We start from the raw sequence: 26,633 nt of genomic DNA, 5'->3' as shown, positions 1-26,633 counted from the left end.
AGTAAGGTAAATAAATGTAGCCATTGGTATTTATTCTCATGAACAATGATTTTAAGTTGCTTTTTTCACCAGACACACAGGAAATAAGAGTGGTATTCTCTCAGGAGAAAGAGTGAGAGACTACAGGCAGTCCTTTCGGCTCAATTTCCTAATTACATGATGGCAACAAAGTGAATGCAGGCTCAGAAGTACTATTAAACACCAAATCTCTCAAACACGTTCATTCTTACATTTCACTTTAGGAAATAAAATTTCACTACAATTGTTTATCTTAAGCTTTTATTTCAGATAAAGGTAGAAAAGAATATACTTTAATCAATTTAATTATGCACGTTGGAATAGCAATCAAATAGTTTGCAGTAACATTAAATGTAAACAATTTTCTAAATAAGGAATAAGCTTAAATTTTGAAGTTTAAAAATTACTAAGAAAAGGAAATTATTTTGGGGAAAAAAACCCAAAACGTGGATGTGTCTGGATAAGTTCATAGTGATCACGGTGATTATAAAGGACATGAAACTAAATCACTAAATAAAAACGCATGTTTTAAAAGTGTTACAGAAAGAACACAAAAACACACTACATACTCTTTGAAAAGACAAACTACTTTTAGGCACTGTAATCTCTTCAAGCCAGAATGTTCTTTAGAAGCAAGCGCGGTAAGACTTAAATGCATATACTTTAGATGTTTTATAAAGGAGTCAATCCCTGGAGAAGGGTAGAGTATCAGTAAAAAAAGGAAGACGTCAATGAAATGAATTGATTGAAGTGGCAACAGTGGGTTCAAAGGAACAATTATGACCATGGTGCAAGACCGGGCACCTGTCGCTCTGTTGTAGAGATAAACCAACTCAACACCTAACAATAAATCTCTTCAACTTTCCTTTACCAATGATATGTAGTAGGATTTGACAGACAGGCTATGGCTGAAAGATAAGGCAACTGCAGAGAAGCTGTGTAGAGCACAGACAACAAAGCATTGCAGAAGTAACAGTTTGCAATGAGTTGTTTTGTAACCTTACAGGTATGGAGTGCGTGCCGCGTTTGTGTAATAAGCTTTTTAAGATCTGTCTGTTATGCCATTGGAGTCATGAAATGGTACTTGAGCACATCTTCACCTCTAAAAAGTCATTTTTCCCCATTTGAAATAGGCAGGCACTTCATTTCTGCCGCTTTTGGTAGCAGGCTAGTAGCATTGTGAGCCAACTGCTTCTAACCAGGCCTAGTGGTGCAAACACATCCTAAAAAGTATGGAATTCTTAACGTGTATTAGACTGTAAAAGTAGCGATCTTCAAATTCTCCAAGCTCTAGCATACTGCATAGCTGACAATTTCCTAACTCAAAGTTCACTCAAGCAGAATTTTGCTCCAATCTCCTTCAATTTCCTTCTTTCATACTATAAAGTGGATCCACAAGTTTATTGTGCACATGCATTAAACCTTAAAGAAAAACAAAACATAGTATTTTTAATTTTTAACTACATCTCATTTAGTAAAGACTATAAAATACAGTTAAGTACACTGGTCCCATTTGATGAAAGCATTAGCCAAATGTTTCAGTATAACCAGTTTTGACTAGTCACAAATATCAATGTGTAATTATGAAACATCATGTAGCTCTAGGATGTATAAGGTTCTTTGGGCGTAACCACAAGTAGGAGCAGGTGCAAGTTTTTGTCTTCTAAGAGTTTCAGTACTGACAACATTTGAAAACTGACTTGGTTTTCATACAACTACATCTAAGGCCTGTTAATTTGATCCCGTGGCTATTTCAAGGAACTCAGAAATGTTGCTTTCCTAAGAGTTTTATTTCTACATGTATTATCCTATTCTTCCCTCTAGCACATTGTTTTCCACTATTTTGACATCTGTGATAGGGTCAGGCTGCAAGCCTTAAACATTCCACACCGAAGAAGGTGTACTAATACAGGAAACTGTACTAAATAATTTTTTAGAAATTCCACTTAAATTGTTATGCTTATAAACCTCTCCAATAAAGCTTTCTTGGGAAATATTATTCAGTTCTCAGGTTTTAACTTGAGAATATGATAAAAAAAAAAGATTACTTTTCTGTGCATTAATGAACATTTAATCAGTTAAATCAGTGCTTCCCCAAGGGGTAGTGCCTTTACCACCCAGAAACTAAGGTCCTGGGCTTTCTTCACTGCCTTTATGTCCTGGGTCCATAATGGTAATTGGCATGAACTGAAAGCTCAATCCACTTTGTTAAAAGAAGTCTGAAGGTTAGTGAGATGATGGTAGCCAGAGGGGAAATGGGATTATTTTTAATTAATCTAGAACATACGTTGATAGGCAGCAATGGAGAAAGAAGAGGACAAAAGGCAGGAGAGAGATTCCTTAGCTCAAAATGGTTAAGGAAGGACAGAAAGGGGCAGGGATATAGGTAGAAATGGGGAGACCTTAAAAGAATGGAAAGATGAGGGTGAAGATACATACAGATGTTTGAAATTAGGATTGGGTCAGAACAGAAGTTCTGTCCTGCCAGGCAGCTGAAGGGGTAACCAGGCAAAAGATTCAAGTGAGTAAAGGGAAAAGTTTGAAAAGAGTAAAACCTGTATTAACAGCTGACCAAGAAAATACTAAGATGTGTATCAACTACACATCTTAACAAACTAAACATAAAATCACTCAACTTTAGTTCCATCGCCACCTGAGATGGGTGATACTCAGCTACATGTTTCTAAGCATTTACCTGCAAAAATGAAGGAATTACAGGCTCAAAAATTCTGATTTCTATGTTTCAGAACACTAAGAAATTTACTCAACATTAGTCTTTTCAGTCTCATTAATATTTGGTTTGTAATTTTCTTAATGGAATTTCTTATAAATTCTAAAAAAGAAATATTTAATAATATTTTCTTAGGGCTAATAACTATCTCCCATTCCTGCTACCCCAACCCCCATACCTTTTTGCTGGTATAAAGGTTACTAAAGATCATTTTAAACCCTTTATCTAATACCCTTTGGACTTACTAGCTTAATTTCGCTCTTAAATTGTAATGTTAACAAGGAAAAAGCAACTTTTGATCATTTTTAATATTCAATAGTCATATTTTATATACAAAAAAGCTGTTTAGTTCTGCATTGCCTTGAAAGTTGTATTATTTTGTAGGTAAGAATTTACTATAACAAATTAAAAATGAGATTCAGAGCTTAGTAAAAGGTAATTGTTAACTGCTACTTTCTATTAACAGAAATTAATTGAGAGATTACTGATAAAAATGTAAGAGTTCCTGACATGTTGCCAGAAATATACTGAAATACAAATTCTAAATGTCACTCCCTTTATAATATAACTGTATGGTTTTAAGCTCAATCTAAATTCATTCAGCCTTGGTTTTTGGTATTTCGGTAAAGCCTAAAGAGGATGATGCTGTCTGAAAATATAAAAACTTGAGGACAAACAGTGAATTTTTCTTTTAAAACCAAAGACAAAAAAAAAAATAGAACTTGCCAAACAAGTACTAAATATTAAACTAGCTTTCTTCTGACTCTTAAAGTTTAAATTGGAGTAGGTTTAATAATAAAATTTTCCACTTGGAATCTCTGAAATCACCTCTTATATCAATTATATGTAATTTAACATATAAATACGGCCTAGAAAGGTTTGAAAATTAATAATCTAGCTTAAACAAAGCAAAAGAAGAGTCTGTATAAGCTATCTGGAAAGTTCTTGCTAGCAATTTATTCCATGCTGCTTTTAGATTAAGTCACTAAAATATTAATAAATGGAAACACATTTTTTAAATTGTGATGATTAAAGAAGTAGTAGAACAAATTTTAATAGTTTCTGCTTTCCAACAGCTTTTTTCTCTGCTACTTTGTTATTCTTGTTAGTTATTTTTTTGTCATTTTTTCATGTTTTTCTGTACATGAAATCCAGTATAGGTACATCTAGAGGGATAATAACTGGATTAATGCTTTCTTAGAGGTATGGCAGGGAAGGATAGGGGGAAATTGGAGGTAATAAGGAGTACAAGAGAGAAGAAGGAATTCTCAAATTGATAGTGGTGATGATTGTACAATGCTTAATACAACTGTACCATTGAATTGTAGGATATGTTAATTATATGTCATTGAAATTGTTTTAAAAAAAATTATAGACCTCAGAACCCCCTGGGCAATTCTAATATGTCCTACAGGGTCACTTTGAGTGACCCCAGAAGACATTTAAAGGAGACAGTAAAAGCCCCATTTTATCTGATCTGTTCAGTTTCTAAAGACAGTTTAAAGAGATGATAGGTAAACAACGAAAAGAAAAACAGAAAAGGGATTTTTGTTCTATGGGGTTTAATATTTCATATGTAATATAAACAATAAATTTTACTAAATTGTGAATTTCAAAAACTTATATTTGCTAAAAAATAGACTAAAATATTTTCCTCATTAAAAAATAAGAAATAACTACTACTGTTATCTAAGAGAGGTTTCTATATCTTTTAAAAGTACTGGCTACTATTATCAGCACAATGCCAGTTTTCACTCGGCCACACTGCAGGGCATAAATGCAGTTATATTGTTTTCATTACTATAGACAATGGAACTTTCTTGCAGTTTGTTATTCAAATTTAATGCTCACCTTTAAAGTATTTCACAGTTTTAACTCTTAATTCTAATGTCGCGTCTTCATCACATACAAAAATTGTTCGGGGATGCTGCTGGAAAGCTGACACAGTCCACATGTGATTGACTCCTTCTTCTATGGCTTTGTACAGGGCAAATGCCTTGTGTGCTCCTGTTATGAGTATCATTACCTGAAAAACCGTGAACATCACCTGTTCAGTAATAGTCACAGCATGATAGAATGCCTAGGCAGCGCACATACTTGTCTTCCTCTCTCTATATGTAGATGTTGTTTTTGTTTCGTGAACTAGGACATTAGCACTGATTATCCTCTTTGGGTAAAATAGCTCTCCCTGTTTCCGATTTCAGAAATAAAATAACATTTTTCTATAGGATATTAATGAATACATCTTAATGCCTATAATTGTGCAATAAAAACCAGATATGGGCTGTTTTGCCAAAGTATGTTTACAAGTCAACAGACAAGAAATTTATATAATTTGGAATGATATGCTAGTCCAAATAGCAATAATGCTTTTAAAAAAGCAAACGATTCTACAACAAATACCTTTTAAGAATATTCCTATGGAAGTCTGAAGACTGCTTCATTGACTAGGCTATTTAAAGTGTTCTTGAAATAAAACTAAAGGAGGAACTAGGACTCCCCCTGCAACAATGTTTTTTGAGTACATATGACTAAGGACCTGTAGGGTTGTTATTAGGGGAGAAAAATGATTTAAGAATGTGCTAAATTTTTTTTTGCTCCTAGACATTAACCCATGACTTTTCAGATTGATTTGTTAGAGAAGTTTTCGTTTTAAATACAGATTCTTGGCTCCGCCTTAGATATTCCAATTTAGGATATTTAGAGTTATAACTAAGGAATCAGTCTTTTAGGTCCCATTGTGCCGATAATCATTATCCCAATCGCCCTTAGATTGGCACTCAGATGCTCCCTCTAAAGCTGCTTTAACACACTGTAATGAAGTACATGTTACAGTGTCTACTTACTCCTGCATGTAAGACATTTTCTGAACTTAACGTTGAGAATTAATAACTAATGATTTTGTGGTAAACCTTGAATAATGCCCCTTCCTTGATCTCATTTAATCCTCAGATCATCAGAAGATGAGTACTATTCTAAATCCTATTTTACACATAAGAAAACAGGTATATGATGATTCTGTTACCTATTTCTATTTTGGTCTTATTAATTACATTATTCTCCTTTAGAGATAGGGAAACTATTAAAAGGTTTACCAATTAGAGTATGTGAGCTAAGAGAGTCCTTCAAGGATTAATAAAAGGGAATATGAAGGTGGCTACAAATCTCAACATTAAGTGTATACTGACAAAAACAGTGAGAGGACAACCAAACTTTTATCAATGAGAAAGAGAAAGTACAGCAATATTAAGAAGGAAGTATAAACAATGAAGGCTAATGGAAGCGTAGGGTTAGATGAAGAATGATTGGCTTTTTTATGGCTAGGAATAGATACAGCATTTAATTGAGAATTAGAATAAATATTTGGAAAGGTAGAAACTGGAAAAAATGCTATCTGAATATAATTTAACACTGACAAATAGTTCAAAATAAATTATCAAAATATATACTTTATTCAAACAAGTGTCAATAGTTACTGAATACCTATTCTGTGAGAGGTAATATTAAACGTTAGGCACAAAAAAACAAGGCAGACCCAACTAGCTTTGGCTCTCACGAATTTCACTGTACTTGTTTCAAAAGAACTCTGTGAAGACCCAAAGCTGCTACTGTTGCTGAGAAAACTGACCCAAAAACAACTTACCCGGATACGTCTTTTCATTCTAATATGCATTAATAACTTAAATACAAGAGATCTATGTGTAACTACGTTCAGTATATTTTACAAGAGTGCTCTAAAATCATTTTTCTAACTTATTTACTCTGAAATTTCAGTCCTTGAAAGATCTTTGCATAGAGCTTTTTAAGGGAATGAGAACCCCTGTGCCCTGAAGGACAGCTCTGGTTGTATGCTCCCGTGTGGATATGTACATGTCGCAGTCCATTACTCAACGTACCTTGTCTCTACTCATTCCCCTGAACCTGTCCATTTGTTGACAGAATGGAATGAAATTCAGAGCTTTCATATAATTTAGCAACTTATATGCATAAACTGGATATAATTTGTTCTGTTATTCTCATGGAAGGAAATGATAACCTAAGTAAAACTTTTAAAATGAAGCAGGACATATTGTTCTGAGCTTTGTTCTTAAGTATGCAGGCAAGTCAAAAAGTATTGCTGCTAGAATTCTAATTCATATATGCACAGGTTTAATGCAAACAAAATGTGTTTAAACACATCGCTGGGATCTGTGGATAACTACAGAAAAGTTCTCACAGGAAAATACATCTCAGTCTTGCTTGAATGCCTTCCTAAAAAATATAAAAAGACAAGTTCTTTCACAGTGGGCTTCAGAGCGGATCTGCGGGGTCAGCTGAATGCAAAAGTTATGGGGACTGTTCCTTGGGACCTTGAAGGGGAATCAGTGATGGATTTCCTCCAACGGCAGAAGATCACCGAGGCTTCTCATGAAGAAAGTTATGAAAAGCTGAAAACTACACTGGTGAATAAAAAGCCAGGAAAGTTGCTCTGAGAACACAAGATGCTTCAGGGAAGGGCAGAGATACAGATGGAGGGTGTCGGGAGAAACAAGAGCTTCACATTTTGTTTTTTTTGTTTAACAAAAGTTCCTCCAATTTGAAGTAATACTTTTTTACTTAACTCTGTATACAAAATTTAGAACAAGTCTAACCTTAGATCAGTTCCTTTTTGCTGGGAACAAACTGGACTGTTCTCCTACAGTCAAGAAGTACTTTGTACTGCATTATCCTGAGGGCTTCAAAAGTAGTGTTACTCAAATTACGTCTTTGCCCTGGCAGCCCTTTCATGATACTAAAAAAGATCCACGTGATCATTTTAATTTTATGACTTTGGTTCAAAGTGTAAATCAGGGGCAGACAAGTGAATCAGTACTCCAAAAGAGGTAATGCCTGATTCTTAGTTTGCAGATCCCAAAGACTTAAACTAATTTGGTTTCATCCCAAAGATGCTAGTGAGACAGATAGAATGCAATTACTAAAAATGAAAAATAATCTATACTTGACAAGATATAACCAAAATCATTACTTACTCAATACTAGAATCCAAAATCTACAAACATCAAAGACAAAACATTAAAGAATGTTTTAATTCTTACTTCTCTGGCATCCATTACTGTCCCCACACCAACTGTTAGAGCCATAGTTGGCACTTTCGCCAAATCTCCATCAAAATATTTAGCATTTGCCAAAATGGTGTCCATTGCTAGAGTCTTTAATCTGGTCCTTGATACTAAACTGGATCCTGGCTCATTGAAAGCGATGTGACCATCTGGACCTATTCCTTTCAAAGAAACACATAACAACGAACTGTTAACTATGAAACTGATAATCTGCTCTGTAAGCCTTCACCTAGCTCACAAGTTTTTTAACAAGTAATATTAATATACATGCATATATTCATAAGTTAAAAAAAGTTTCTCACTTGATTTTTCAAAGTTCAATGTAGTTTTAAGAAAAAAAATGCAGTTACCATATTTTTTTTCTTTTTTTACATTTTACTAGGGACTCATACAACTCTTATCACAATCCATACATATACATACATCAATTGTGTAAAGCACATCCATACATTCCCTGCCCCAATCATTCTCAAAGCATTTGCTCTCCACTTAAGCCCTTTGCATCAGGTCCTCTTTTTTCCCCTCCCTCCCCGCTCCCCCCCAGTTACCATATTTTATAGTGAATTTATAATGTATTAAAATTGTGTTGCTATTACCTGACTCAGAAATTATTTCAGTATCTTCTATATGTTAGTATTGCACTAGCATGATTCTAACCACAGCAGTGACATTACCATCTTACATTAAAATAGCACTTTGGTTTATAAAACACTGTAATAAGTATGATCTCAACAGGTACATTTAAGAATCTTGTGAAATGGACAAATAGGTCTGATTACACTTCTCATCTTCATCACATTTTAAAAAAACTCAAAAGGGAAGTGATATTCAAGGAAAACAGGTGATTTATTCAAGATCACAATTTAGTAGATACTGAGATGACACTCATATTTATGTCTTCTGATTCCTAATCTTAGTACTCAATGCTTTCCCTTTAGCTCTCTTAATTCTATTGAGTCCAGATAAGGAATTTATAAAAATGTGCACGTGGACAAGATAACATGTAAAGTGGTGGGTTTTTCTCCCCAAACTTTATGGCTGTAATCCATTTTAAGAAATACATTTGACACTGCAATGTAGATACACACATTAAATGAAGAATTGTATGAAACACACCATACCAGCTATTTTTATTACATTTCATTAACAAAAAGAAACCAAAAGGAAATGCTAGATGTGACTGACAACAGTGATTTCATGACCTAATAATGGGTGATAATCCACAATTTAAAAACAAAGCTTCAGAGAGAACTACTGCCAACATTAGTGCTCAGGATTGCCTCTAAAATATAGGGAAGGAACCAACATTCTTTATTTGAAGTCAATGGGAAGCAAACTGTCTCACAAAGTCAGGAACCCATGTATGACATAAATAGTTTTATATAAGTATTTTCTCCTATCCAATCAGATATCTGGTATCCTTGATTAAAAGTTCCTAATTTCTACCCAGAAGGAAGCAGAAGCAAATGAAGGGGGAGGAGGGGAGTGGAGCACAACAGGGCCCACCAATCCCAGAGGCCAATAGCCCTGCTCGGAGGTGCCAATGCAGAGAGGATCATATGGCCGGCCCCACTACAATATGCGGCATCCTACACTGACCCATGACCCTACACGGGACAGCACTGGGGAGAGACTGTGGAATGAGTGACCGAGCTGACCCCACCACACTGAGGCAAAACACTGGAGGTGTGGAATAGAGCAGTGGGGGAAGCAGAGCAAGGAGGTCCAGAGGGAGTATCAAGGATGGACTTTGGGGCCAGGATGTGGCACCCCATCATACTTGTCCAGAAAACAATCCTAGCCGTCAACAAACAGACCTTGAACTATTAAACAGGCTTTTCTTTTTTTTTCTTTCTTCTTTTAGATTTTGTATGTCTGGCTTTTATTGTCTGTTAGTTTGTCGGTGTTGCTGCTGTTGTCGCCGTGTTCTTATGTGGCACTTTGTTTGGTGCTGTCAAGGCCATCCACAGTTATATGTGTATATTATTATCTCTGCAGGTCTATCTAGATAAGGCAGGCTGGATAAATAATGTGGAGAAGAAAACAAGGGGACCAACAATCCCAGGGGACATGGGAGAGTGAGAGGTGGGGGAAAGGAAGAGGTGTTGGCCAACCCAGGGACAAGAGAACAAGTGGTTCAAAACCAGTGGCAGGGTGTGGATGGGAGGACTGCTAGGGAATGACCAAGGGCAATATAACCGAGAGGAATTACTGAAACCTAAATGAAGGCTGAACATGGTAGTGGGACAAGAGGAAAGCATAAGGAAATAGAGGAAAGAAGTAGGAGGCAAAGGGCATACACAGCGACCTAAACACAGGCATGTATATATGTAAATATGTTTATATATGATGATGGGGGAAATAGATCAATGTGCATATATGTATAAGTTTAGTAGTAGGGTAGCTGATGGACATTGGGCCTCCATTCATGCACTCCCTCAATACAAGAACACTTTGCTCAACTAAACAGTCATTCCAGGATAACCACCCTCCTGACACAATCGCTAAAGACAAGCTTGTGTATAAGCAAATGTGAAGAAAGCTGATGGTACCAGCTATCAAAAGATACAGTGTCTGGGATCTTCAAGGCTTGACGAGATAGTGTCTGGGGTCTTAAAGGCTTGTAGGTAAATAAGTGGCCATCTAGCTTGGAAGCAACAAAGCCCACAGGGAAGAAGCACACCAGCCTGTGTGATCATGAGGTGTTAAGGGATCAGGTAGCAGACATCAAAGAACAAAAACCATCATTCCCCATATAAACGCTGAAGACAGATGTGTGCATAAGTAAGTGTGGGGAAGAAGGCTGATGATGCCTGGCTATCGAGAGATATAGCGCCTGGGGGACTTAAAGGCTTGAAGGTAAACAAGTGGTCATCTAGCCCAGAAGCAACAAAGCCCACATGGAAGAAGTACACCAGCCTGTATGATCATGAAGGGTCGAAGGAACCAGGATCAAGCACCAAAGGGGGTAAAAAAAAATCCTATCATTGTGAATGAGGGTAATGTGCGATGGGGACCCAATGCCCATCTGTAGACAACTGGACATCCCTTGCAGAGGGGTAGTGGGAAGGAGATGAGTCACTCAGGGTACAGTGTAGCACTGATGAAACTCACAACTTTCCTCTAGTTTGTAAATGCTTCCTAACCCCCTCCGCCCCACTATCATGATCCCAATTCTACCTTACAAATCTGGTTAGACAAGAGGATGTACAATGGTGCAGATAGCAACTGGAAACACAGGGAATCCAGGACAGATGAACCCCTCAGGACCAATGGTGAGAGTGGTGATACGGGGAGGGAAGAGGGAAGGTAGGATAGAGAGGGGGAACCGATTACAAGGATCTACATATAACCTCTCCCTTGGGGATGGACAACAGAAACGTGGGTGAACGGAGATGTCAAGGCAGTCTAAGATAAGATAAAATAATTATAAATGATCAAGGGTTCATGAGAGGGGGAAGCGGGGAGGATGGGGGGGTGGGGGGAAGAAAAATGAGGAGCTGATTCCAGGAGCCCAAGCGGAAAGCAAGTATTTTGAGAATAATGAGAGCAATGAATATATAAGTGTGCTTTACACAATTGATGTATGTGTGGATTGAGATAAGAGTTGTATGTGCCCCAATAAAATGATTAAATAAAAAATAATAAAAGTTCACAATTTCTCTGAGTCATTACATTTATATTCTGCATATTTATTTTAATAAGTAAATTTTACCGACTACCATTTTTTCCCAAGTTACAAGAAATAAACCTTATTTAATGAGTAATGGTTTTAAAAGACGAAAAGAGAGAATACACTGTGATAAGACCAAAAAAAGCACAATCTATGCATTTTTAATGCCAAGACAAAGTCAGACTTACATATACCTAACATGCATCGACATGTCTTTTCCACTAGTATGTTCTGCCTTATAGGTCTTAAAAAGCATTTTTCTGTAGAGCTACAAAGAAGCCCTAGTGGCATAGTGGATTCTGAGATGTTCTGATAACTGCAAGGTCAACAGTTCAAAGCAATCAGCTGCTGTACTGGAGAAAGATGTGGCTTTCTATGCCCATAAAGATTTACAGAAAGACACGGGGCAATTCTACCATGTCTTTCAGTCTCACTATGGTAACAAATTGTGTGTTTATTCTACAAGGTATTCTATTGAAAGAAAATTTGGTCAAAATCTCAACAGGAAACTCAATAAACTGCAGAAAAATTGTTCCAGCACCAATACTTGTAAGAGAAATAACGATGGAACACTGGAAATAACTTTCTGGTTATACCTGGAGTCATGAGGCATTTTACACATATAACTCAGCTAATTCTTACAATACTAGGATGGTAACTAAGAATTGTTAGTATATACCAATTCATTTACAATATAAGTGTTCAATCAAGTTGTTTAGATATTAAATAGCCTCAGGTTTTTAATGTGTATATGCCTAGATATCTACACAATTCTGTATTATGGCAATCCCAGTGTACAGAGTAGAACTGGTCCATCGGGTTTCCAAAGCTATGCTCTTTCTGATGCTTGACAGGCTTATTATCTTCGGAGGCGTTTCTAGACAGGCTCTAACTTTCAGCTAAGAGAACAGCGCTTCACCATTTGCAGCTGCAGCGCCCAATGATCTTCATGTAAATAAATCCATACATATTATCTGCAATTAAACACTCAGAATTCACTTAGAATTCATCACAGGTAATTAAAATGGCTGTTAGCTCAAAGGCTGCAAATTCAAGTCCACTTATAAACATGCTGGAAACAAGGCCTGGAGATCTACTTTCAAAAAAATCAGTGAAAACATTATAGAATGCAGCTCTATTAAAAAGCACGTGGGGTCGCTTTGAGTCACAATCAATTAGAAAATAAGTGGTTCACTTATTACTAATAACGTTATCACTAATAATGAATAGTCTTATATCATTTTTAACTGGCTTCCCAGAGAGATGAAATAAGTGATTAGTAATACGCATTCTTTGCCTTTGAGCCAATTCCAACTGTACAGGAACTCTGAAGCACAGAGCCTCTGTGGGTTAGTGTGACTGCAGCTTTTTAGGAGATAACAATTCTTGCCATTTACCCTCTGAGCAGTTGGTGATTTTGAACTTCTGACCTTGTCACTAACAGTCCAATGAGTAGCCTCTATGCAACCAAGTCTAAGTGATCAGTAAGGAAGGGTTAAAATCTACATGCTCCAGAAGCAAATATTTACAGGTTATCAACTCTGTAATTTGATAAAAAAGGGTAGGTTGGATCTCTGAAGAAATATTTGAGGAAAGGAAACATAATCTAAAGTGATAAAATTAGGACTTTAGTATATACTTCTCAATAGAATTTAAATAATGCTATTAAGAGTTAAAGATTTTTTAAAAACGGAAGTAGAAACAGACAGTTGAACAAGGCATTCTAAACAGTCGCAGGCATTCTGGATACTACCCTGTGTTCAGAGGTTTTTTGTTCTCCCCTGCCCCTTAGTTTAGTACCATATAACTCAAATATTAACATACAATGGATGAATGACCAAATGTTTTACATACCTCCTACAAAAAGATCAATTCCTCCTGCATCTTTAATTTTCTCTTCAAATGCATCACATTCTGCTTGTAAATCTGCAGCATTTCCATCCAGGATGTGAGCATTCTTAGGATCTATATCAATATGCTTAAAAAAGTTATTCCACATATATGAATGGTAGCTTTCCGGGTGATTTCTGGGTAGTCCTACATATGAAAATAATAAATAAAATTGTACCTTTCCAGACAAAAATTTAAAGTTCCTTTTCCTGATTACTCCATAAAGCTATTAAATGAAGCTATTTAAATTAAAATCATTTTGTGTAGTAAAAATGCTCATTCTATGCCAGGCATTACTTTAATTGCCTTTACATGGACTTTTCAGCTATTATTACGCACAACACCTATGGAAATACTACTAGGAAGCTCACTGTATACACAGGTAAGCAGCTGAAGAACAGAGACATTCAGTAAGTTTCCCAGTCACAACGCTCTTAAGAGTAGCTGGGATCCAAATATGTAAAGCATGCGCATCTATATACTTCAGACTACCTCTCAAACTAATAAAATACTAATCAATGATATTGATTTATGTGTGAAGCTCCACATTAAGTTAATTTAGTCATTCAATTAAAATGCTGGCTTACCGTATATACTTGTGTACACGCCAGGTTTTTTCAGCACATTTCTTAATGCAGCTTTGTGGTAAAATTAGGTGCCTCGGCTGATAATTGTGTTGGCTTATATTAGAATATGTTCCTCCTCTACTTTTCCAATACGCATGCAAAGTACACCGGATCTCAAAGTTCTTTGGTTGTCACTAATGCTGTTATTTCATATAAAGCATTTGTTGATAAAATATATCTGTATTTTTATTTAGCAATAATTTAACCCATTACTGCAAATGCACTGTAAGTTTAAATTTTAACACAAAGTTGCTATGCAAAGATCTTTCCAGTTAGCACTCAAAGAATTAGAAAACCTTCACAGCTTGAAATACAATATAAACATTATTGTATTTTGAAAAGCGATTTACAATTTACTTTTACAATATGTTGCTTAGTTTACTCCACAACATTAATTTTAACTTTGCCCTAAGAATAATTTGGTGGGTTTTTTTTAAATAGCAAAAAAGTACTGTAATGGGTTGGCTCAAAGTTAAATGACTAATGAGTGGCCACACCAAGTTGAATATAGATCTGATTTCTGTAGTCTATCACTCTACCAGTACACTTTGTTGCTATCACAAAAATAAAGATTTTTTACATAAACTTTAAACCTCATCCCTAAACAGTAAATCATACTTTACATATTATTTTATTAAGAATATTTCCAAATAATAAATTCAACATATTTGAATATAGCTTACCTACATATTCATCCATGTTAAAAGTCTTCACAAACTTAAAAGAAAGGTCTCCATTTTTGTGAAATTCTATTAATTTTTTATAACAGCCTATGGGTGTACTCCCTAAAACAGATAGATTTTTAAACAACTTGAAAATCTGTTTTATAGAAACTTCTCTGCATTGTTTTATTAGTTATCCTGTATTTTAAATATACCAAGCAATTACTCTTAATACACATTCAATTAACAAGTATACATCAAAGAATTTGTCTCTTTACAAAGTACCTTAGTTTCTGTAAACGAATGTGCTAGATAGTATTATTCATTGAAATTACCCAAGTTGAAAACAGATATGGCTTGTGTCATTTGCTGAATAAACCTTGATATCTACCACAAGTCATTAAAGTGTGAAAAACTAGTTCCGAATTATCACGTATTCAAAGTTACTAGTAAAGACTCCAGGATTGGAATCAGTCTAAAGAGCATATTTAAATTAAAAGAAAATTTAACATCCCATTTTGTCTGTGGGGGGGAAAAAACTATTTAGAGAAGGATTTCTAGTTTAAATGAAGCACAAATAGACCAAGTGCTGACTGCCTCATGAAACCAAAAGGAACGTGGAGATAAATTTAAATACTGTTCCTCCTTTTCATTTCTGAAACTGACTGAAAAGGATTGAGTGAAGAATTTAAGCTTTCACAACTGGGGCTCCTGTTTCCCAGTTTGTATTGCTTTCAGTTAAAATGTATAATATAAAGTGAGGGAAAGAAGTATGATTTTAGAGAGAACTTCTAAGAAATGGGATCTTGATTTTTAATAGTTTATGCATCACACTTTTAGTTTTATTTACTTGAAAACATGATTTCTTTAAGTTTTGTAAAATTAACTGGTATTGAGATTTTTTTAATGGTGTTGTGTGATGATACAATAAAGATAAATGAATTTAGCTATTTGGGAATGATATCCCTCTTTATTTCCCAAAATTGCTTTGGTGTTTCCTTTTACCTGCAAACTAGACAGCTTGATTGACTGCACTTATAACAAGGTAGCTAGCTACCTGGCCCGTCCAATCCTGGTTGGAGTATTGATTCTTATTCCAACCACTACATACATTATATAGCTATATAAAACATAGAATGATGTTTAACAAAAACTAGATCAGATTCATTGCCCTTGAGTCGACTGACTCAGATGGTGCTCATTTGTAGTCTCTAGTAAAAAATATCAAAGAAGTGAAAAGTAGTAAAAGATGGTCTACTGTTTAAGATGACAGCTACGAAAGGCGCTTTAGATATTAAGGAGCCCCAGTGGCCCTGTAGAATAAGCACTGGGTTGCTAACCATAAGGCCAATGGTTCAACGCTTTACAGGCTGTCTGCTTTACAGGGGAAAAAGATGAGGCTGGCTGCACCAAGAGATGTATGGTCTCAAGAAGCATCAGAACTGACTGGATAAAATGGGTTTCTTCTTTTTTGAGGGGGTGGTGGTGGTGTAAGTATGAAATACTATAGAGAACAGAAAATAACAGAATATCTTAAGGGAAGTATTTATATTCTTTTTCATTGAAATTAATAATTTAAAACATTGTCAAATTTTAGAATTCCTTCTTAAAAAACTATAGTCCGTTAGCATAAAACTTGCCTTCCAAAGGCATGAAATAATCTAATGCCTCGTATCTCAGTGTTCAAAAAAGTTATAAGATTCCCTTCTTAATTTAAGAATATGCGATTAAAAAGTCAAGGTGTTAAAATGGCAGTGATAAAAGATCACTTTCACTTTCTACTTTTTAATCAAAGTGGCTGAAGGAGAAAAGAACAATGATGAAAAGAAAGTTTCGAATGGAGTGGCAAGGTCCCCAGGGAATGCTGAAAGTGGACTTTGGGGCCAGGGCGTGGTGCCCCAACAGAATGGACTGGAAAACGCTCCTAAGGGCCAGCAAACGATCCTTGAACTAACTACAAGCTTTTCTTTTGTGAAGTGTTTTGTTTTGTTCTTTGTCAGTGGTTTGTTTTTGTTGTTTTGTCTGGTTGTATACTGTTGCTTTGTTTTCCTCTGACTTGTTTTCCTGCATGTTAGTGTCTCCACAGGTCTGTCTGAATAGGACAGGCTGGATGAACTATCTGGAGGAAAAACAATAGGACAGACAGTTGGGGGGGGGGGGGGGGACAGACAGATCCGGGTGGGGGAGGGGGAGGAGGGTAAGGAAGTGGTGTTAATAAACACAGGGACAAGGGAACAACATGGGACCCAAAATGGTAGTGAGTGGGGAGAGACAGGCCTGATGGGGAACGATCAAGGGTAAGGTTGCGGAGAGAAGAGGTATAGCTGTAGCCCAGGTGGGGTCGGAGCATGGTGGTGGGGCAGGAGGAAAGTCAAGGGAGAGGGAGGAAGGAGCTGGGAGTCAAGGGGCATTTATGGAGGTCTAGACAAAGATGTGTACATGCAAACATATATATGAGGATGGGGAAATAGATCTAATTGTCTACATTTATAGGTTTAATATTAAGGTGGCAGAAGGACCTTGGGCCACTACTCAAGCACTCCCTCAATGCATGAATACTTTCTTTTATTAAATTGGCACTCTATGATGCTCACTCTCCCGACACAACTGCTGAAGCCAAAGTGGGTGAACAAGTAAATGTGGTGAAGAAAGCTGATGGTGCCCAGCTATCAAAAGAGATAGTGACTGGGGTCTTAAAGGCTTGAAGATAAACAAGTGGCCATCTAGCTCAGAAGCAACAAGGCCCACATGGAAGAACACACCAGCCTGAGTGAGCGAGTGATCCCAAAGGGATCAGTTATCAGGCATCAAAGAACAAAAAATCATCATATCATTGGCTGCACACCTCCATGATAGGATCGCTGAAGACAAATGGGTGCATAACCAAATGTGGTGAAGAAAGCTGATGGTGCCCGGCTATCAAAAGAGATAGATAGTGTCTGGGGTCTTAAAGGCTTGAAGATAAACAAGCGGCCATCTAGCTCAGAAGCAAAAAAGCCCACATGGAAGAAGCACACCAGCCAGTGCGATCATGAGGTGCCAAAGGTACCAGGTATAAGGCATCATGCAAAAAAAAAAAAAAAGAATATGTGTGTGTATGTATATATATATATATATATATATATATATATATATATATATATATATATCTATATATATATATATATATATATACCACATTGAATGAAGGGGGAAGTGCAGAGTGGAGACCCAAGGCCCAAGTGTCAGCCACTGGAGATCCCCTCATAGAGGGGTTTAGGAGAGGAGAGGGGTCAGTCAGGGTGCAAGGTAGTACCGACGAAGAGCACAGCTTTTCCTCAGATCCTGGATGCTTCCTCCCCCCAACTACCATGATCCGAATTCTACCTTGCAGGGCTGGATAGGGCAGAGGTTGTACACTGGTACATATGAGGGCTGGAGGCACAGGGAATCCAGGGTGGATGATACCTTCAGGACCAAGGGTGTGAGGGGCGGTGCTGGGGGAGTGTAGGGTGAGTGGGTTGGAAAGGGGGAACTGATTACAGGGATCCACATGTGACCTCCTCCCTGGGAGAGGGACAGCAGAGAAGGGGGGGAAGGGAGACTCCGGATAGAGCAAGATATGACAAAATAACGATGTATAAATTACAAAGGGCACATGAGGGAGGGGGGAGCGGGGAGGGAGGGGAAAAAAAGAGGATCTGATGCAAAGGGCTTAAGTGGAGAGCAAATGCCTTGAGAATGATTGGGGCAGGGAATGTATGGATGTGCTTTATACAATTGATGTATGTATATGTATGGATTGTGATAAGAGTTGTATGAGTCCCTAATAAAATGTAAAAGAAGAAAAGGGAAAAAAAAAGAAAAGAAAATGATTAGGGCAAAGAATGTACAGATGTGCTTTATACAATTGATGTATGTATATGTATGATAAGAGTTGTATGAGCCCCTAATAAAACGTTTAAAAAAAAAAAGAAACATTATTGTGGTAAAATACTTATAACAAAATATTTGTCATTTCAGTCATTTTTATGTATACAATTCAGTGATTGTAGCTACAGTCATTAGATTGTGCAACCATTACCATTATCCATTGCCTTTTTCCTTTCAAATTAAAAATATTTATTTATTAAAAAAAAAAAAGAAAGTTTCATTTTAATGTTTTCTTTGTAACACTTAGGCACGAGTATAACACTTAGCAAGTGTTTCCCATGGTTCTGTCTTGGGAGAGAAACTCCTAAGAACTCAAACAACTGTGACATGAGAAGTGATATGGTACTATCTTTCTGAAAGAAGGCTGGCGAAGCTGCAGGGGACCAAAGGAAAGTCATCTGCTGATGACGTGATAAAGGATCAAAGAGAATGATCTTTCAACTGAGTGTTAAAAGGGGTGAAAAGCCAAAAGTGGATAGGGTTTCATGAAAACCAAGGAAATGAGGGAAGAAGAAACGTCCATTTGACGATGGTTCAAGGGAGAATAAAAAAAGATGAATTTTGAACTGAGTGCTGAAGAAGAAGAGGTAGAAATCCAAAAGTCAACAGTGCGTAGGGGCGGGGCCACATACTAGATGCTGTGGTGATGCTTAGCGTGTAAAAGCCAAATGCTCGCTGTCATCACCGTTCTGTCACTGTTATCTCGTGCAGACCATGCGAGTCTGCCGTTATTGCTACCATTTTGAAGACTGGAAAGCGAAATGATAAAGAAGCTAAGAATTCATATCTAGATTTGTATGTCTCCAGAGCTTACATACTCTTCCCTCGATTATATACTAGCAACATGAGTTAGAGGCCAGCCCGGTTCTAACCTTCGTTGTCCTAGCATGGTTCGGTACAGGAGAGGGGTGAAGAGGGAAATCAGGCCAACAGTCTTGACAGGTCAGGCTCATTAAGGTCATGTAAATGAAGTGTATATCCAGCAGAGATCAAAACCAAAACGCACTCCCATCAAGTCTATTTCAACTTATGGTGACCCGATAGACAGAGCAGAACTGCTCCGTAGGTTTCCAAGGCTATAAATCTCTATGGAAGTGGACTGAGCATCTTTCTCCCATGGAGCAGCAAAGTGGGTTCAAACTGCTGAACTTCGGTTCACGCACTGTACACAGTGCAGTACTCGGTGCTTACTGTGTTCTGTGGAGAGATAACTAGAATGAAAACGGTACTTGCCATTACAAATATGCGTGTTCATGAATCAAAAGCAAAGGGAGTGCAAGTAGCATTGTCAGTAGTCAAAAGGAGAAAAAAGTAGAACAGCTCTACAAAGGATGCCTTGCAGGTGTATTACGAGCCAGTTATGCTATCCAAGTTATAGCACAAGGTATAAATATAAATACATCTGTGCATTTAGTGCTGCTGGCATGTGTCACCAACGACTTTGTGCCCCTACCCGCATAGCATTGTTTATTTATACATCACAGCGAGGATGAAGTTATTAGGGCAACTATCCTGAGTGTAATTCAGGTGTATTGTATGGAAATCCATACAAAAACCCACATTCAACCACCAAACCTTAACATCAGAAATGGAAATAGTAAAAGATATAGCACTAGTAGATGTAATTTTTACAAACTCCTCGACACTCAACAAGATCTACTTTCCTGAAGCAAGCAAACAAACAAACAAAAAACATGCAAAAACAAGAAATTTCTTGTGCTAAAATAATACCATTTATGAAAGTTACCAAAGTTGTAAAGAATTATGATTTGTAACTTACATTTATGGAAGGAGGAACAGGATAAAATATACTTTTTTAATAAAATATTCTTAGGAAGCCTAAAATTAATAAAGTACTTAGAATATTCAAAGTGCTTGCACATATGCGATCTCATTTGAGCCTCAAAACAGCATTAAGATATTAATATCCTTATTCTACAGGTAAAGAAACCAAGGTCCAGGGATATGGAATAAAATGACTTCTCGTCACCAAGAAAGTATTAGTTCTGGTTTCAGATCAATAATCTTTCCTGTGGAAGTGATAAGTAAACACGGTCACATATAGTACCATAAGATTATAATACTACCTGGTTATTTTTAAAAGCAATCCTCTACAGTCTTAAATGCAATAAAATATGTGATTAATGCTATGTTTATTCAGTAATAAAGACATAGCCGTCTTCGAATGTTTCACTTGAAACACTTCCAGAACAGAAGGAAAATAAACACAGTGATATTTAAAGGGCTAATAAGAAATTAAAAGAATATGTGGTAGATGAGGAGAAATTGGGCAATAATAATATGAACTTCAGGTCTTTAATAACTAATAACACTAATCTAAGACATCCGTGAATAGGGAAATGAATACTTCTAAGAAGCAAACAAAAGAAAGATCCCTACAAAAAGCTGCAAAAAATACTAAGACAATTATTAGGATATATCCTAGTGAATTTTAGAGTCACAAGTTTCACAGAATCTGAACATAAGAAAATAGGAACTAAATTTAGGTACTAAATGTTTATTTCCAATATTCTTTTATATTATAATATACTCAATCAGAATTGCAGCAAGAATAGAAAAAAATATTTCACTAACAGAAGCCCTACAACGCTACCACCATGACTATCTAAAATGGAAAAAGTAGTGATTACCTGTTGGCAAACCCAGGGTGAAATATCTGTCCTGTCCAGGTTTGAACTGAATGATACGATTACAGATGTATTTGGCTGCCCACTCACTGGCCATGTCATAGTTCTCAAGAATGACAAGCCTCATTATGATACAGCAGCACACCTTCCAAGAAATGAAGCTCAGTCCTGGGAAAAATCCACAGACGTACTTTCAGTAATTTAAATAGAGAAAAACAAAAATACAGTGAATGTACTGATGACTTGAAAAAGAACACGACTTAAAAAGTACAGGCATATATACAATCAATCACATCTCTATGCGTAAAACAGTAACCACAGCTGTTCTTTTTTTAGTAAACCCTAGGTCCAGAGCAGAGAACTAAGCCATTTAAACGCAGATTAAACCACCATGAATGCTCAGTTTCAATAGATAAGGAAACGGAAATCACACAACTTAATTGGGGTCCCAGTAATAGTACCAGGATTCCAAGCCGAGTGATCATATTAAAGACATTCCACTCCCTCTAGGAGGATAACACAGCTCACTAAAAAAGTCCTAGTGGCACAGTAAGTGGCGCGAGGTTAGCAGTTTGAACTCACCACCTCCATGGCAAAGGATGAGGCTTCTTGCTTATAGAAATATTACAACCTTGAAAACCCAAAAGGGGAAGCTATACTCCGAGTCAGATTTTTTATTTTTAAGACCAAAAAAATGTAGTATTTATTTTGTAACCATAAATTAACGATAGCAACATTTCACTTAATGAAATCCAAAATGCTCCCAATAAACAGTAAGAACCAAGTCTCCCATTTGTTAAAGAGCATTCTTATAAAAATTATGTTGATTGTGAAAATTTCAATCAATATATGGAAGAAAATAAATTCAATCCAAATTATGACATTCAGAAATGATTTTCATCTCTCTATGCAAAATATTTATAGGTAAGATTTTTTTTTTTAATCACGACTATACAGGCAGTTCTAACTCAGAGCAGCCTGATAGGACATGGCAGAACGGCCCATATGCTTTTCCGAGACTGTAACTGTTTACAGGAGTAGGAAGCCTCACATGACTATAACTCTTTACAGGAGCAGAAAGCCTCGTATCCACACCCCACTCCCTACCCCCCAGTCAGAGGCTGATGATTTCAAACTTCTAACCTCACTGTTGGCAGCACATTTTGTCACTCACTGTGCCATCCAGAGCCCTAGGATACACCAAATAATTTCTTAACAATGGGATTACATTGGATATTCTATTTTTTAAAAGTAATCTATAACTTTACTTGAATATAGCAACAGAAAGAGAATGCAAAGCGAATAAAAAAAACTAGTGACCTCTCATAGGAAAACAATGTGTTTTTTTTTTCAGAAAAAGCCATTTTAGTTCCCAAAAATACCTCTAAGTGTAAAAAAATGGAAATCTAAACATAACAATTGGTGACATTTTTACTATGTGAATTCATAGACAGTCCAACCACCATTAAAGTTAGTCATCATTCCTACACTTCTTGGCACCTCTATTTCTCTCAGACAAAGTAGCTGTTGTTAGGTGCTATCCTGCCAATCCCTCCCAACAAGGAGCCTGCGGGACAGAATAGAGTTCCCCCATGAAGTCTATGGGCGCAGATAAGCTGGTTTTTCTTCGCCAGAGCCCCTGGGTGGGTATGAGCCACTCAGCTATCAGTTAGCAGGGAGCCCTTACCCGCCCGCTGTGCCAGCGGCACTCCTTCTCTAGGATCTATCACGTTTATATCAAGATTTGTAACACTTGTACTGTGTTGTTTAAATCACAATTTCAGGAGTTCAATGCCTAATATGGGTCAAGCACCAACACTAATCATTTTACAACAAAGCTTTGGCATTCCTGAGTTATTTACCCATGTGTTTTACATAGAGTAATAGATCAAATTATTGAGGTTGATAAAGTAGGCCTTATCACAATGTAATCATGTTCAAAAAGAATATTTGGATCCTAAAAACAACAAATGTCTCTAAGAGCTTAATGATCTACAATCCTAAAGAATTACAACTGCCGTGATCGATAATTCTGGCTTCGTGGCAAAAGTTGCCATAGTTGATAATAATTTACAAAATAAGTCATAAATGCAGTCCAACATATTGGCTTGGTCTCCTTTTACATTCACCAATAATCTAAAATCAGAAGCAATTTGAGAGTTATACCAAAGATTCAGGAATATTTGCTGACTGTTATGATTACCAAGAGCTATATTTCTAATAAGAATGCTCAGCAAGGTATTAGTTAAAAAGGTAATAAGGAGGGAAGGGCCTATTAAATGTCAAGGAGCTTTAGTGGTAGTGTTATGGGTTAGCTATTGAGCTAACAGAAAGGTCAGCAATTTAAATCCATTAGCTACTCTGCAGAGAAAGAATTCTCATAGATTTATAGCCTTGGAAATCCATAGGGCCTATAGGGCCTCTGCTTCTCATGGATTAGATAGCAGTGATTTTGGTTTTGGTTTAGTTTTTAAATCCCTAGTGCTTTTAAGTATTGAAAAGCAAGGATGTTACTTTCAGGACTAAGGCGCTGTCCCCGACCCAAGCCATGGTATTTTCCATTGTCTCAGATGCATGTGAAAGTTGGACATTGAATATGGAAGACTATAGAGGAATACATGCATTTGAATTGTGGTGCTGTGAATACGCAAAGTACCAAAGACTGTTAAAAGGACAAACATAGCTGTCTTGGAAAAAGTACGGTCACAGTGTTCCTTAGAGGCAAGGATGACAAGACTTCATACTTATTGTGGGCATGTCAGGCAAGACCACGGACATCGTGTTTGGTAAAGTGGACCGGTAACAAAACAGAGGAGGCCCTGAAGATGGAGTGACACGGTGGGTGCAACGATGGGTTCAAACGTAAGAATAAGGAAGCGGCAGGACATGCTAGCGTTTCCTCCCTCTCTGCGAAGGGTTGCTATGGCTGAGAACCAACTGATGGCACCTCCCAGGTTTGTAAACACAAAACATGTGGGCGGGGCACTAAAGGACTTAAATAGCTCAATAGTTTCAGAGGCAGAAATTACCATTCGCAATTTTCAGATGAGAAAACAGATTCCAGAAATTCACTAACCACATTATAAATGGATTAAGATCTGGCGGGTACTGAATTTTCTTTTTTAAGTTTGCCTGAGTCATATATTCATGCCGCCAATGTAAGGTTTTCACCAAGAAGCTTATCAGTAAGAATTACTTGGAATATTTATCAAGAAAAGACTCCCTGGCTCCTTCCTCAACAGATCAGAGATGGGTTCCGGCAAATCTGTACTTGTGCAGATATTACATGTGATTCTTCTAAGATTAAATTAACAGGCATGTTCACTCGGTAGAGAGGAGGTTCAAGCAAGTCTGTCAGACCAAGGTGCAAAGGAAGTTTGTTTTGCTGCTGTTGTTTTGTTTATCGATGAATAACAGCTCAGTTCAACACTCTTTCAAAAACCGGGATCATCTTATCCAACCCAAACCAAACCCATTTCTAGGCCTTGCCCTCAGGCCGGGTTTCGGAGAGTGCAAATCTTTAGGGTGCCTATCTTTTTCCGTCAGGGCCGCTGGTGAGTTCCAACTACAAACCTTCAGGCCACAGTGGATGGATGTATGTATGGATTGTATGAACCCCTAATAAAATTATAATAGAAAAAATATATTTTAAACCTTCAGGCCAGCAGCCCGGGCTTAACTTCCTGCATCCCCACGGTGCCTTCACTTCACCCGCGGGAAACCACACGGGCCTCCCGGGACTTGCAGCAAGAAACAGGGGCGTCTATTCTTTCTTCTTTTTCCCAACCCTCCAACAGACACACTTGCTCGGGGCTAGGAAGAGTCCCCAACATCCCGAACCCCACCCAGCGCCGCCCCGCTCCCGTCTTCTCTCCCCTGCAGAGGAGGACAGGGCTGCCCAGCCCTCGGGGCAGAACTCGGGGGCAGAGGGGGTCGGGGGACCCTTCAAGCAACACCGTTCCTGGCGGGGCCGCGATTAGAGCCTGGCGCCCACTAGCCCGCACGCGAGCCGGGGGCAGTGGGAGCACGCCCCCAGCGCACTGACCCCGCGGACCGACGGACGGGTGTGCGGCCCCTGCCGGGACGGCGGCCGTGGCTAGGCCCTGGCACTCCACAAACGATGGCGAATGCGCACGAGAGGACCGCGGTTCCTCGTCTATCACACGGGTGGGGAGCTCGGCGGTGGGGACCCCATGCTCAAGCTTGTAGGCGGGGGAGGCCCGGGACCCCGCCCGTCCCGCCCTCGAGGTGCGCGGTCCCCCACCTGCCGCCCCCGCCCCGCCCCGCGTCTCCGTCTCCGCGCCCGGCCCGGCCCGGAGGCCCGAGTTCGCCCCGCAGACTTACGCGCCGGCTCAGCACCGACTCCTCTCAAACGCGAGCAGCCGGAAAACCCAACAGTAGCGAATCGGTCCGTGCCCGCGGGCGCCGCGAGAGCGCCGAGCCCGAGACCCGGATGGACTCCGCGGAGGATGGGCTGGAGGCGCCGCCCACGGGCTCTGCGCATGCGCAGCCTCCGCGTTCCCCGGAGCCGCGCGGCGGCTGGCGTTCCTGGAGGCTGCGGGGCTTCTTACCTGGGTGTCTGCAGTTACCTCACCGGAGCTCCGCCTTCCTCCTCGTTCCTCTTCGCGACTCAAACGGATTCGCTGTGGAGTGGAGACGTACTCCTTTTAGCACGCAGGCTTTGCTGTGCCTCTGGCAATGTCAACCCGACGTTATTGCACGCGGCAAGGCGTTCCAAGCTGCAAGCACACAGACAACTAATAATGACAACAAGTAACAGTGAAGCTCCTCAAAGAATGTTACATTTAACTGTCCCACTTGGCTCTTTGTTCATTTTGCCTCCTAGTCAAGTCAGACTTGGAGCGACCCTATATCTAGAGTTTCTGAGACTTTAGGGGAGCAGACAGCCCCAGCTTTCGCCCACTGAGCAGCTAGCTGATGGTCTTGAACCACTTTCCTTTGGTTGGTAACCCAGTGCTTATCTGCCAGGGGAATATCTTGTGGGGAAACTTCGAACCCTCGTGAGGCGATCAAGGGGTTTTTCTGGCGTTTAGTTTGGGCCAGAGGAGGGAAGAGTCTGCTCTAGTGGATATCACAAGTCTTTGCTCAGGAGGTGGACGGATGGACTGAAGCGTGTCTTGGGAACTTATTGTTGAAGAGGCAGCAATCACTCAAAAGGACTGAATACTTTGTTCGTGTCCCTTTTAAAAATATTCAAATTACAATGAATGGATGTATGGATCGTGATAAGAATTGTACAAGCTCCCAATAAAATGATTAAAATATATTAAAATTGTGTTAGGAATCAGAATGCAGTCTGAGTACCAGCTTAGTGCCAAATAAATTCAAGGTCCTGTTTCTTCTAAATTGCGAA

General features: G+C 38.4%; 2 protein-coding genes across 5 annotated transcripts in view; one reads left to right on the top strand and one right to left on the bottom strand.

Annotated features, from left to right (window-relative positions):
- Window positions 1-16,700, top strand: part of GUF1 (GTP binding elongation factor GUF1) — a 40,734-nt gene extending 24,034 nt beyond the window's left edge. The window contains exon 17 of the mRNA XM_075544376.1: window positions 16,495-16,700. Coding sequence (XP_075400491.1) covers window positions 16,495-16,653 — 159 coding nt within the window. The 3' untranslated portion in view covers window positions 16,654-16,700. The remainder of the gene's footprint in view (window positions 1-16,494) is intronic.
- On the bottom strand, window positions 30-25,737 carry GNPDA2 (glucosamine-6-phosphate deaminase 2). 4 transcript variants are annotated; one of them, XM_075544381.1, is made up of 8 exons: window positions 25,604-25,737; window positions 21,263-21,427; window positions 14,721-14,822; window positions 13,376-13,558; window positions 7,825-8,009; window positions 4,601-4,775; window positions 2,655-2,713; window positions 30-1,440 (listed from the first exon to the last, which is right to left on the bottom strand). In XM_075544381.1, exons 2-7 carry the CDS (start codon window positions 21,384-21,386, stop codon window positions 2,688-2,690), a joined length of 795 nt encoding a protein of 264 aa, XP_075400496.1. In that variant the 5' UTR covers window positions 21,387-21,427; window positions 25,604-25,737; the 3' UTR covers window positions 30-1,440; window positions 2,655-2,687. The 4 variants fall into 4 exon arrangements, with proteins under 4 accessions (XP_075400496.1, XP_075400497.1, XP_075400494.1 ...); XM_075544379.1 differs by lacking the exon at window positions 2,655-2,713 and having other exon boundaries at window positions 33-1,440; XM_075544380.1 differs by lacking the exon at window positions 2,655-2,713 and having other exon boundaries at window positions 33-1,440; window positions 21,263-21,449; window positions 25,604-25,729.
- Window positions 25,738-26,633: the final 896 nt, after the last annotated feature.

The sequence above is a fragment of the Tenrec ecaudatus genome, chromosome 3 (assembly GCF_050624435.1).
Source record: "Tenrec ecaudatus isolate mTenEca1 chromosome 3, mTenEca1.hap1, whole genome shotgun sequence".
NCBI classification, from domain to species: Eukaryota; Metazoa; Chordata; class Mammalia; order Afrosoricida; family Tenrecidae; genus Tenrec; species Tenrec ecaudatus.
This window is presented reverse-complemented; position numbering and strand designations above follow the sequence as displayed.